The sequence below is a fragment of the Aegilops tauschii genome, chromosome 7, assembly GCF_002575655.3.
Source record: "Aegilops tauschii subsp. strangulata cultivar AL8/78 chromosome 7, Aet v6.0, whole genome shotgun sequence".
NCBI lineage: Eukaryota > Viridiplantae > Streptophyta > Magnoliopsida > Poales > Poaceae > Aegilops > Aegilops tauschii.
In genome coordinates, this window is record NC_053041.3 from 181,550,775 (window position 1) to 181,563,519 (window position 12,745).

The 12,745-nt window shown below is 50.1% G+C and overlaps 2 protein-coding genes across 2 annotated transcripts; one reads left to right on the forward strand and one right to left on the reverse strand.

The window, feature by feature from the left end:
• Window positions 1-699: 699 nt before the first annotated feature.
• On the reverse strand, window positions 700-3,244 carry LOC141028021 (uncharacterized). The gene has a single exon (XM_073505803.1). It carries the CDS (start codon window positions 2,320-2,322, stop codon window positions 700-702), a length of 1,623 nt encoding a protein of 540 aa, XP_073361904.1. The 5' UTR covers window positions 2,323-3,244.
• Window positions 3,245-6,211: 2,967 nt separating this feature from the next.
• LOC141028022 (uncharacterized) lies at window positions 6,212-12,034 on the forward strand. Its single transcript, XM_073505804.1, has 8 exons — window positions 6,212-6,429; window positions 9,349-9,445; window positions 9,530-10,117; window positions 10,208-10,474; window positions 10,555-10,763; window positions 10,845-11,154; window positions 11,224-11,322; window positions 11,416-12,034. Exons 5-8 carry the CDS (start codon window positions 10,603-10,605, stop codon window positions 11,866-11,868), a joined length of 1,023 nt encoding a protein of 340 aa, XP_073361905.1. The 5' UTR covers window positions 6,212-6,429; window positions 9,349-9,445; window positions 9,530-10,117; window positions 10,208-10,474; window positions 10,555-10,602; the 3' UTR covers window positions 11,869-12,034.
• The last annotated feature ends 711 nt before the right edge of the window (window positions 12,035-12,745 follow it).

The window sequence follows — 12,745 nt, forward strand, 5'->3', positions numbered from 1 at the left end:
GGGATCTTCTCGAAGGGCAAGCTGTTCAAGCAATTTCTGCGCGTGCGGGTTGGAGTTATAGCTGGCCAACACATCTTCGAGCCAGGCCGGCCTGCAAGAGGTGACTATGTACAGGATTTCCTCCGGGTTCGACCTTGAGAGCGAGTTGGCGGCTGAGTTATCCACACCCTTGCGGTACTTAATGCAGTAATGGAGGCCAAGAAGCTTGGTGAAAGCTTTTTGTTGCCAGGGGGTCAACAAACGTTGCGTTTCCAAATGCACCAGGCAGCGCTGATCAATGAGTATGTCAAATTCAGCATGCTGCAAATACGGGCGCCACTGGTCCACTTCAACAATCATCGCGAGGTATTCCTTATTATAGGTGGATAAACCTTGATACCACGGACTAAGGGCTTTGCTCATGAAGGCTATTGGATGGCCCCCTTGTTGGAGTACTGCTCCCACCCTGTTGTCGCTGGCGTCAGTCTCGACTGTGAATTTCTTGGAGAAGTCCGGAATTGCCAGAACCGTTGCCGAGACTAGGTAGGACTTGAGAGCTTGAAAAGCAGACTCCATGACAGAAGACCAGACAAAAGGAGTACCTTTCTTGAGGAGATTGAACAGCGGCCTTGCAATGATCCCAAAGTTGCAAACAAATCGTCTATAGTAGCCTGCAAGCCCGAGGAAACGCCTGACTTCTTTTACATCCGTGGGTGCTGCCTAGCTGGCTACTGCTGCTATCTTGGAAGGTTCTGTAGATACTCCTTGTGCGATGATGACGTGTCCAAGATAAGAGAGCTGTTGTTGTCCAAATTCGCACTTGGATAATTTGACTTTCCAGTGGTCCTTGCGGAGCAGCTCGAGGACTTGACGCAGGTGTTCTCGGTGTTCAGGTAGAGTTTTGCTAAACACCAAGATGTCACCGAAGAATGACAATGTACACTTCCTATTGACGGGCTGCAGCGTGGTCTGAATCGCACCGTTGAAGGTAGCCGGACCTCCTACCAGACCGAACGAAAGCACCTTGAACTCATAGTGTCCTGAGTGGGTTTGGAACGCTGTTTTGTAGTCTTCCCCTTCAGCTAGCCGGATCTGATGATAACCGGTACGTAAGTCGAGCTTGGAGAACCAGCAAGCGCCGTGCAATTCGTCCAGAAGTTCCTCAATCACAGGCACAGGGTACTTGGCAATGCATGTGAGGGCGTTGAGCTGCCGATAGTCGACACACAGTCGCCGTGTGCCACCCTTCTTCTTAACAAGGATGGCCGGTGATGAAAAGGGGCTGGTACTGAGCTGTATTACTACAGACTTGAGCAATTCGTCCAGAAGTTCCTCAATCACAGGCACAGGGTACTTGGCAATGCATGTGAGGGCGTTGAGCTGCCGATAGTCGACACACAGTCGCCGTGTGCCACCCTTCTTCTTAACAAGGATGGCCGGTGATGAAAAGGGGCTGGTACTGAGCTGTATTACTACAGACTTGAGCAGTTCTGCAACTTGTCTTTCGATCTCATCCTTGTGTTCCGTCTTGTGACGATAAGGTCTGCTAGAGAAGGGTTGGGCGCCCGACACAAGAGGAATGTGGTGATCACAACTGCAGCGAGGTGGTAACCCTTCAGGTTGCCCGAAGACGTCTGCAAACTCTACCAACACTTCCTGCAGACAAGGTGGTGTGGGCGCAGCTGTTTGTGTGTCGTCAGAAATTGCAAATAAGCACACCACATGCGTGACAGCATTGTTTCTGCATAAACTTTGCAACTGTAATGCGTTGACGAGTAGGCAGGTGGTAGACTCAGCTTCATGCCCATGGAGAGAAACAGAGGTGCCGTGTTGGAAGAACTGCAAGTGCTTGGCGCGGCAGTCCACAGTCATGGGGCTGTGTGCCTCAAGCCAGTCCATGCCGAGTATAGCGCCATAGGCGCCCAGCGTCAGTACCTTCAGGTTGGTGTTGAAATTGTGGCCCTGAGAGCACCACAAGCAGTTGGGAATGACGGCTGAACAGATCAGTTCCCGACCATCCGCGACTCGCACGCGATATGCGCGAAGAAGAGGTTGAGCGCCCTGGATGGTTTCCGCGAGAGACCGGTCGATGAAGGAATTGGTGCTGCCGGAATCCACCAACATGAGCACTTCACGCCCTTGCACCCAGGCGCGGAGCTGAAAGGCTTTAGCAGACACACCACCGGAGACTGCTGAGCGCGATATAGCCATCACTGTGTCCTCAGGCGGGGCAGCTACGGGTCGATGGTGTTGTCGAGGCCAAAGAGGTCGAGAAGCTCCTCGACGACATGTAGCTGCACCGATGTGGGGCACACATGATCTTGCCCCCACCGCTCTCTGCATTTGAAGCAGAGACCGCGTGCTCGCCGATACTCACGGAGCGTCTTAAGCTTGGCCGAGTCCGCGCATGCTGTGTTCGTCCCACGGCGATCAGTGGCCACCGTAGGTGTCGAGTGGTGCACCGGTGGCGGTGGTAGTGGTAGTGGCACGGCCGCTCGAGGAGCCGTGTCAGGAGGTCTTGGCAGATAGCTGCACGCCCCTTCGGCCACTTCCTCTTGGAGCATAGCGAGAGCACACGCCGTGTCCAAATCAGGAGGGCGCTGCACCATCACCACGGCTCGGATGTCGCTCCTCAGACCCTCCACAAAACGAGTGAGGAAGAAATAAGGGTGAATGGAATCAGAGTATGAATTCAGGTGATTGATAATTAACTCAAAGCGTTCAACGTAATCAGCCACCGTGGACGTTTGGCGAACAGAGTAAAACTGGCGCATCAGCAGCGGGTGGCGATTGTGGCCGAACCTCGTGCACAACAGCAAGGTGAATCAGTCCCAATCAAAATCACCCAAGCGCTTCTGAATGGATTGCAGCCAAATTGCTGCCGCTCCAGAAAAATTGAGCGCTACCATCGGTACCCAAAACGAAGGTACGATTCCAAACATAGCAAAATACTGTTCATAGAGAGTTTTCCAAAAATTGGGGTTCTCCCCCGAAAATTGTGGAAACGTGATCGAAGGATGCGCCTGGCCTAGGCCCGTGAGCATCTGGTTGGCATGGGAGAAGGGGGATAACGGGGTCTCGAGCTGACCTTTGGCCGGGAGCGGTGGCGGCGTCCCGAGAGGCGCCGCCAGTGGCCCCCGTTGTAGATGGAACGCGCCGTGGCCATCGGGCCCTTGTTGGTTGACTGCTGCGCTCGCCGCCGGACCGGTGGGGTCGCCGGGCTGCGTCAGCGCGGAGGGGCGCGCCTGCTCCTCGTCGTGGCCTTTGAGGTTGGCGGTGGTGCTGACTGGAGTGCGGCCACCGCCTCGCTCAGATCCGTGACGCGGCGCTCGAGATCGGGGCGCCACGTGAGCAGGTCGTCGATCTTCATGGACTGGGCCTACATCGCCGCCGTGTTGGCGTCTAGGGAGTGCTTGAGGGAGTCCAGATAGGTCTTGATGGCGGGATCCATGGCCTCGAGTTGCTGGTGACCTTGACGAACCCGGTGGGTTTCGATGATCTGCGGCAGTGGAAGCGACTCCGAGAATCGATGTCTCTGATACCAGATGTGAGGAGCAGGATATATGGATCGATCTAATATAGCTCTCTGGAGTACTCCCTCCGTTCCTAAATACTTGTCTTTCTAGGCATTTCAAATGACTATCACATACGGATGTATGTAGACATATTTTAGAGTGTAGATTCACTCATTTTACTCCGTATGTAGTCACTTGTTGAAATGCCTAGAAAGACAAGTATTTAGAAACGGAGGGAGTAGTAGCTTATACAGATCTCAGTACATGAATTGGAGTTCTTGCAAAAGGGGAAACTAGATGAGCTAGGTAACTAGGGTCGCCGCCGCCGGTTCTGCCGTGATCCTCTGGATGGTGAGTCCTTCGTCCGTGGTAGGTTTTGTAAGTGAGCTCGGGGCTCAGTTGGCCCATTCCGGCCCAACATTGCACGGGTTGGGCCTCCTGTCTCGTTGGTGTCATGAAGCAGCGATGGAGTCGCTGCCTGGTGGAGCCCGCCTGCGTGGGCTGCTAACAAGAGATCTATCTACGATGCTCAGCTCAGCCTACTTTCGATTTCTACGGCATCGCCCATGGATCCTCAGGTCAGTTTAGGAATTCCCCCCATCAATTTGGTTTCCTGCTTTAGGGTCATGCAATGCCAATCTAGGACCATGTGAAAATAAATTCAGTCTGTATCTGGTGCGAGGCCGTTCAAGTCAGCCCGTGCTATACCTTTTATGTCCTCATTTTTGGCTAATTTTAGAAGTCTATGCCATGTTATCGTATCAATGAACAAGACACTACAGAGGATTGAGAGATGGTGAAACTGAACAAATTTTTAGGAGGTGTCTATTCATGATAATACTTAGCCATGCTAGTTCATCAGCTTTATTTGCATCACTTGTTCGTCATGTATCCTATCTTTGTTAAGTAACTGCTTTCTATTTAGTACTCTTTATGGCTGAATCTGGTTAGGCACATTTTCGTTCAGTGTTGCCGTATAATTATGTTCTGATGGCCGCATACAGCTTTTCACCCTTCAGTAATGAGTTCTTTATGTAGTGCTGCTGGTGTGTAGGTTATTATCCTCTATGGTTTATTTTTCTTTGATCTTATCTCGTTTCCATCTATTTCTACTTCAAATGTTCTTTCCATGGAATTTCAACTGTTTGACTTTGTAATAGGAGGTTAGGATCATGCAGTTTGCAGATATTCAGTTATAAAATATTTGTGGTCCATCAGTTCCTTTTGCGCATGTTGTCAAGAATATGTCATATAAGCCAAGGTTCAAACGCTTCTGGATGTGAACTTGACAAAACAAATCATCTTACTCCTCCGTAAAGAAATATAAGAGCATTTAGATTACTAAACTAGTGATCTAAACACTCTTATATTTCTTTACAGATTGAGTAGGTGCTAATAGAAGTATTTACTTCCAAAGTTTCAATTGCTCCTTCATGTGGCCATGTTACAAATATTTGATTAAAAAAATCTTCACTACACTTGATCTGCCTATGTTACAAATATTTGATTAAAAAAAATTCTGTTTCAACAGATTTTGGATTTTGTTAAGGTATGGTTCATTCTCACTGTTGTTTAATCTTCAGTTTGGGGGTGTCTCTCTTCTGTATATTGATAACTATCTGTTTCTAGCAGGGTGAGTGTCCTGAAGAATCGGAAGATTGCTGGGAAACATGATGATGTGATTCTGATACGCTATTTCTACTGGTCTTTCTGCTGGTACCTTATCGCTCGTTCACCAGTCTCCATCCTCAACATGCTCTCTGTACTCAACAAGGGCGAGCTCTAAAAGTTCTAGTAGGCTCCTCGGTGACCCATCACAGGAGAGCTTTTGGCCTGATCTGATGGAGCTGCGAGGTATGTATGCAAGTTTAGCTGATTTCTTTTACTGGTCTGTATTGGCATAGCTGATTTGTCACAATAAGAGAGACAAGACGGTCTGATTGTGCAACATGAACTCTATATGTGTAGCTCTTAGTTCTTGTTACAATCAAACACTAACCATTTTCCACATAGAAAACCATTAATTAGAGATGTAAAACAAACGGCTTATAGCATTCTGCTGTCCAACTGTTTATATCTTTTAGAACTCTATTCTCAAAATTCTAGCCCTGAGTAATGCTGCAACAGGTCAAAGGAAGAAGTCGAACCTGAAGAAGTACAGGAAAGAATTACAGCTGCGTGTGGCCGGCTGGTTCAGGGGACGTGCAGGGCGGCCACGGCCGCGTGGGAGCCGGCCTGCCGGGGCAGGCTCCTGGGCACTGGTGATCTCGTGGACAGATGCCACGCTGCGAGCGCAGGCTCTTGGGCACCCGCCAATGACGGATTCCACGTTGCAAGCGGCAACAATCTGCGATGGCGATCGTGCAGGGAGGCGACGGAGCGGCGCAGTGCCGCGAGGTCGCCGTGCAGGCAGGAGACGGTGTTGGTGGGCAGCTTCTGGCGCGGTGGTGACGCAAGGCATATAGGCGTCGGGGTAAGGGCGAGAGGAGCCAATTTCGTTGAGTTTCCCTAGTTTGCGATCGGAATTGCATGATTGTAGGGGACGTGGGACTGGTAGTTGGAATACCCCTCTGCTGGTGAAGTACGGTCAGCCATGAGAAATTGCTAAGTACACACCATCCCGCTATTAGATAAATTGTGACCATCAGATTGAGATTTGTGGGCTTAATCATGCGGTGATGATTGGTTCTTGCGATGTTGGGGGACTAATTACGGGGTGCACATAAAAAAGTTCTTGTTTGATTGTTTGTTAGTAGTGGAGATGGAGAAGTGGAGATTAAGCTTTAGATGGTTATTTCCTCTTATAGCGAAGGCAGGACCACGCTGTCTGCGAGAGCCCAGTTGTGCGCAGGCACTGGGCTGGCTGGATGGCAGACCGGCGGACAGGGCCCGTCCGCGTTCGGTTCCAGCCGTTCTGGAGAACCGTCGGCCCAAGGTGCGAACTTTCCAGCCCCAAGTTTATTTTTCTCAAGCGTGTTTTTCCTTCCTTCCTCCACCACCGCTTTCTCTACCTTCACCTCCTCCTGCAACCTGTGCTACAGCAGCAACATCCCACAGTCCCCCAGCCATCACCGGCAAGATTTCGTGTTTTGACCCTTTTCCCAAAGAAATTCAGGATCTGGCCCCGGTTTGAAAAAAGTTCGGGATTTGACCCTTTTTCTTACCGCTAGGGGCTCTGGCGGTAGGGTTAGACAGCCTACCGCCAGGGACCCTGGCGGTAAGGTACTTATCCACGTCAGCACGCGGAGACGGCCGCCGTCCCCCCTCCGTTGCACCCTACCGCTAGGGCACCTGGCGGTAGGCTGTCTAACCCTACCTCCAGAGCCCCTGGCGGTAGGGTCCGGGCAGTTATTGTTGGAAATATGCCCTAGAGGCAATAATAAAATGGTTATTATTATATTTCATTGTTCATGATAATTGCCTATTATTCATGCTATAATTGTGTTATCCGGAAATCGTAATACATGTGTGAATACATAGACCACAACATGTCCCTAGTGAGCCTCTAGTTGACTAGCTCGTTGATCAACAGATAGTCATGGTTTCCTGACTATGGACATTGGATGTCATTGATAACGGGATCACATCATTAGGAGAATGATGTGATGGACAAGACCCAATCCTAAGCATAGCACAAGATCGTGTAGTTCGTTTGCTAGAGCTTTTCCAAATGTCAAGTATCATTTTCTTAGACCATGAGATTGTGCAACTCCCGGATACCATAGGAGTGCTTTGGGTGTGCCAAACGTCACAACGTAACTGGGTGGCTATAAAGGTGCACTACGGGTATCGCCGAAAGTGTCTGTTGGGTTGGCACGAATCGGGACTGGGATTTGTCACTCCGTATGACGGAGAGGTATCTCTGGGCCCACTCGGTAATGCATCATCATAATGAGCTCAATGTGACCAAGTGTTTGGTCACGGGATCATGCATTATGGTACGAGTAAAGTGACTTGCCGGTAACGAGATTGAACAAGGTATTGGGATACCGACGATCGAATCTCGGGCAAATAACGTACCGATTGACAAAGGGAATTGTATACGGGATTGATTGAATCCTCGACATCGTGGTTCATCCGATGAGATCATCGTGGAATATGTGGGAGCCAACATGGGTATCCAGATCCCGCTGTTGGTTATTGACCGGAGAGTCGTCTCGGTCATGTCTGCATGTCTCCCGAACCCGTAGGGTCTACACACTTAAGGTTCGGTGACGCTAGGGTTGTAGAGATACTAGTATGCGGTAACCCGAAAGTTGTTCGGAGTCCCGGATGAGATCCCGGACGTCACGAGGAGTTCCGGAATGGTCCGGAGGTGAAGAATTATATATAGGAAGTCCAGTTTCGGCCACCGGGAAAGTTTCGGGGGTCACCGGTATTGTACCGGGACCACCGGAAGGGTCCCGAGGGTCCACCGGGTGGGGCCACCTATCCCGGAGGGCCCCATGGGCTGAAGTGGGTAAGAGAACCAGCCCCTGGTGGGTTGGTGCGCCCCCCTTGGGCCTCCCCTGCGCCTAGGGTTGGAAACCCTGGGGGTGGGGGCGCCCCACTTGGCTTGGGGGGAAGCCACCCCCTTGGTCGCCGCCCCCTTGGAGATTGCATCTCCTAGGGCCGGCGCCCCCCCAGGGACCCAATATAAAGGGGGGAGAGAGGGCAGCCACACCCAAGCCCTCGCGCCTCCCTCTCCCTCCCGTAACACCTCTCCCTCTCGCTGAGCTTAGCGAAGCCCTGCCGAGATCCCCGCTGCTTCCACCACCACGCCGTCGTGCTGCTGGATCTCCATCAACCTCTCCTTCCCCCTTGCTGGATCAAGAAGGAGGAGATGTCTCTCCCAACCGTACATGTGTTGAACACGGAGGTGCCGTCCGTTCGGCGCTCGGTCATCGGTGATTTGGATCACGACGAGTACGACTCCATCAACCCCGTTCACTTGAACGCTTCCGCTCGCGATCTACAAGGGTATGTAGATGCACTCTTTTCCCTCTCATTGCTAGAAGACTCCATAGATTGTTCTTGGTGATGCGTAGAAAAAATTTAATTTCCGCAACGATCCCCAACAGTTATTTCGCCCGAGACCCTGTGCCCCTGCGCCCCTTCCCATCTCCCCACCCCTCACCCTCCCCCCGTCGGCAGTTGCTTCATTTTCTCCCCCAAGTCGCCCTCTCTCCCTCTCTCATCTCCTCCACTCTCCCCCTCTGATCTTCACCATTTTTGCGGATCGAGATGGCCCCGAAGAGAGAAACGTAAGCTCCTCCGATCCCTCCAATTAGTTTTTGCAAACTTGCTTCCGATTCGACGCATTATTTGCTTGAAATCCCTCATATTTTTGAACTTAGATTGGATTTTTTTCACCTAAGATTGTTTTAGGTTGATTGTAGTTCTAGTTCTTAGTTCTTTAGTAACTACTGGTATTGGATATGAATTCTTATCAATAGTTCATATGTTAGTGTGAAGATGAACCCTAGTTCATAATTTTTTTTGTTAAAAAAATTACGATGTAATGTTGATATGAGGATGAACCCTAATTTGATGATGCATGTTGATATGAGGATATGATGTAGTGTGAAGATGAACCCTAGTTTGATGATGCATGTTGATATGATGATATGAAGATGTTGTTTGGAAAAAATTATTTAAAAATATGATGATATGATGTATGTTGGAGGATTTTTTTTGATATGATGCATGTTGATATGATTTGATCCATCATGTGTAGTAGATGTTGTTGGAGGAATATGCTTAAGATTTTATTTTGATATGATGCATGTTGATATGATTTTGATATGATTTGATTTCATTGTTTGTTTATGTATGCTTATGCTTATGATGCTTTTGTTTGTGAAATTCTATTAAGGCGGCCACCTCTTGCGGACAACATCGGCCCACGGTACTCCATGCTGGACTGGGCATTCGACAAGGGTCATCGTGCCCATTTCATAGAGAACGGAGAGGTAAGTGATATGAATGAAATATTGATCAAAGTTTTCGGATTGATGAAAATAATTTTCTAACTTTTGGCGTTCACTTTTTGACAGATGCTCCAGCCACTGCGCATGAGGGGTCACGGGGTTCATGGGCATATGGACTACGACGAGCGCTACACGCCGTTCTTCAAGAAAGCCCGTCTGTTGGGTTTTGTGTTCCAGTTCAAGCGTCAGCCACCGACACTTGTCCACGCAGCTCTGACAGCGTTGATTGACCGGTGGTGACTGGAGACCCATTCTTTCCATCTGCCATGCGGGGAGATGACGGTGACCCTCGAGGATTGGGCGATGATTACTGCCATGTCGATCGAGGGTCATGCACTCACCGGGCGAGTGGAGAGGACCAACTAGCAGGAGAGGGTTGCCACCCTCATCGGTGACTGCCCCGCTGCTAAGGGTAACCGTACATCCGGTGTGCCGTTGATCTGGCTCTCGGAGCACCGGCAGAAATGCCCCGAAGGCGCCGACGAGACGACTGTGGAGTGGTACGCGAGGGCCTACCTGTGGTACATTCTCACGGAGGTCGTGTTTCCAGACAGCTCCGGGAACTCTGCCAACTGGTCGTATCTCTTCTTCCTAGCGGACTGGGATGCAGGGTACAGTTGGGGGACCGCATCTCTCGCCTACCTATACCTTTCGGTAAGAGAGTATCTAATTGCCTACCTACCTACCTACGAAAGTGTGTCCATGACATTTTGTTATATCTGATCCTTATTTGATGTTTTGCAGCTTGACGACGCAACGCAGAGGATGGGAGACAAGTCCAATATGGGTGGCTTTGTCTGGACCTTCTCCGTTTGGATGTGGGAGCGGCTGCCGGTGGGGCGTCCGGAGAAGATGCCAAGACGCCCATGGGGTGCCTATAGCGAAGACAGCGACGAGACTCGACACCCCACTGTAGCTTATGAGTGGGACATTGTCAAACTCTACACGGGCCTAAACAAGACTTCGTACAAGACCTACACCAACGAGTTAGACGCTTTGACGCATACGCAGGTATATGAACTCGCTCAACACCGTTCTCTTTGATTCCACTTTTGGCCGAGAGTGGGAACTTACCAACGTATATGTAATAGGTAAACTAGTGTCCGTATGACCGAGAGTGGGACTTTGATCTGAATGTGATGTGCGAGGCGGACCGTGGTCTCTGGCGGTGCATCGTGCCCATGATCTGTGTGTACGCCGTCGAGTGGCACTTGCCACACCGCGTGGCCACGCAGTTTGGGGTGTATCAGCATACCCCACCGGGCCAGCCCACCGATACCGGCGGCCACACGCTCCACCTGTGAGTGCTTTGTTCTCTATGCACATGATTTCATTGCGTGGAGACTTTATTATGATGTTTCTTGTGGCCTATGCCTTGCAGGATGAGCCGGCCGAAGAATCAGTCGATCACAGACTGGGGAGAGGAGCATAAAATTCATGTGACGGAGTGGAATCGACGGAGGTACCGGAAAGACGTGGAGAGGAAAGTGACGGACTGGGATGCTTACCTGGACCGACACATGAGGTGGTACGATGATGGCCGGAAGCACCGTCTTCGTCTCAGGCCTCGGTGGACGGCGGAAGACATCGCAGAGCTGGAGAGGGATGACCCCGAGGAAGCAACCTACCAGACCGGCATCAGAGACATGCATAGTGGATTTAGGGAGTTTGCACCCCTCATCAACAGAGTGGTAAGTTTGAACCGACGGTTGTATTTAAACTATTCTATTCATCATCATGACTGACTTATGCCGTTGCAGTCTGCTGAGCTGAACAGATGCATCTTTGATGCCTCAGATGCACTAGGTGATATCCTCGGGAGCATACAATCTGAGAACAAAATGAGGGGGACGATGAAGGTACAATTTCAGCATCCTTGGAACAGATGCATCTTGTTCACTTGCAATCCTAAACCTGATACTTATTATGCCCTTGTTTCATTGTGAGTGCAGAAGTTCGTGAAGCGTTGTCGCAAGCTAGTAGGGCTGCTTGGGTGTGCTGGAGCTGGGTCCGTTGAAGCTTATCAACATGTAGCCACACAGGTTCACATCGGCTCATCAAGCCAGGTTCCTTCGTCATCTAGGTTGGCTGAGGAGGAGGAGGAGGAGGAGGTGGAGGAGGTGGAGGAGGAGGAAGAGGATGAGGAGGAGGAGGAGGCCACATATGAAGAAGGGAAGGAGGAGGATGAGAGCAACCGGGAGGAGGAGTACGATGAAGATTATGGACCTCCACCAACTCAATCATCTCAACCACCTCAGTTGCCGAAGAGGAATCCGAAGAAGAAGGATTTGCTGAGTCCGGACCCTTTCCAGAGACCGGTTACTCGATGGCCCAAGAAGAAGACTGAAGAGACTCGTACAAAGAGTAACGAGGACCGTACCTCCAAGAGGGGAAGGAGCAACTGATTATAATCTTCGATAGTTGGCTCTTGTAGTTGGGTTGTCTATGTGTTTGCTATTTGGTTGAACTTCGTTTGGTTGAATTTGTCTAGTGGTTGTGAAACTACGTGGAACTATGTGTTTGCTATTTGTGGATCTATGTGTTTGCTATTTGTGAAACTCCGTTTACTAATTAGTTGAACTCCGTTTGCTACAATGTGTATGTGATGCCCAAGTTTAATTGTTTAAAATATGTGATATTGCTGTCATATTTGTGAAACTTGTTGTGATATTGCTGTCATATTGAATTTGAAAAGAAGCAACCAAATGAACTTGGAACAACAAAACAGAGGACCCTACCGTCGGTTTCAAAACCGGCGGATCTCGGGTAGGGGGTCCCGAACTGTGCGTCTAAGGTCGATGGTTGCAGGAGACCGGGGACACGATGTTTACCTAGGTTCGGGCCCTCTCTCTGGAGGTAATACCCTACTTACTGCTTGATCTTGATGAATATGAGTGTTACAAGAGTTGATCTACCACGAGATCGTAATGGCCAAACCCTAGAGGCCTAGCATGTATGACTATGGTAATGAGTATATGCTTTCCGGACTACACCCTCCGGTTTATATAGACACCGGAGGGATCTAGGGTTACATAGAGTCGGTTACATAGGAAGAAATCTTCATAGTTGATTGCCAAGCTTGCCTTCCATGCCAAGGAGAGTCCAATCCGTACACGGGTAGAGTCTTCGGCCTTCATATCTTCACAGCCCACCAGTCTGGCCCATAGATAACAGGCCGGACGCCCGAGGACCCCTTAGTCCAGGAATCCCTCAGTAGCCCCTGAACCTGGCTTCAATGACGAGGAGTCCGACGCGCAGATTGTCTTCGGCATTGCAAGGCGG

What these genes read in the sequence shown, in the direction of transcription:
- LOC141028021 (XM_073505803.1), bottom strand. Translation starts at nt 2,322, where the DNA reads ATGCAGAGAGCGGTGGGGGCAAGATCATGTGTGCCCCACATCGGTGCA.
- LOC141028022 (XM_073505804.1), top strand. Translation starts at nt 10,603, where the DNA reads ATGTGCGAGGCGGACCGTGGTCTCTGGCGGTGCATCGTGCCCATGATC. An exon ending in CACCCCTCATCAACAGAGTG is followed by an intron (nt 11,155 to 11,223) that starts GTAAGTTTGAAC and finishes ATGCCGTTGCAG; the next exon opens with TCTGCTGAGCTGAACAGATG. An exon ending in AAATGAGGGGGACGATGAAG is followed by an intron (nt 11,323 to 11,415) that starts GTACAATTTCAG and finishes TTGTGAGTGCAG; the next exon opens with AAGTTCGTGAAGCGTTGTCG.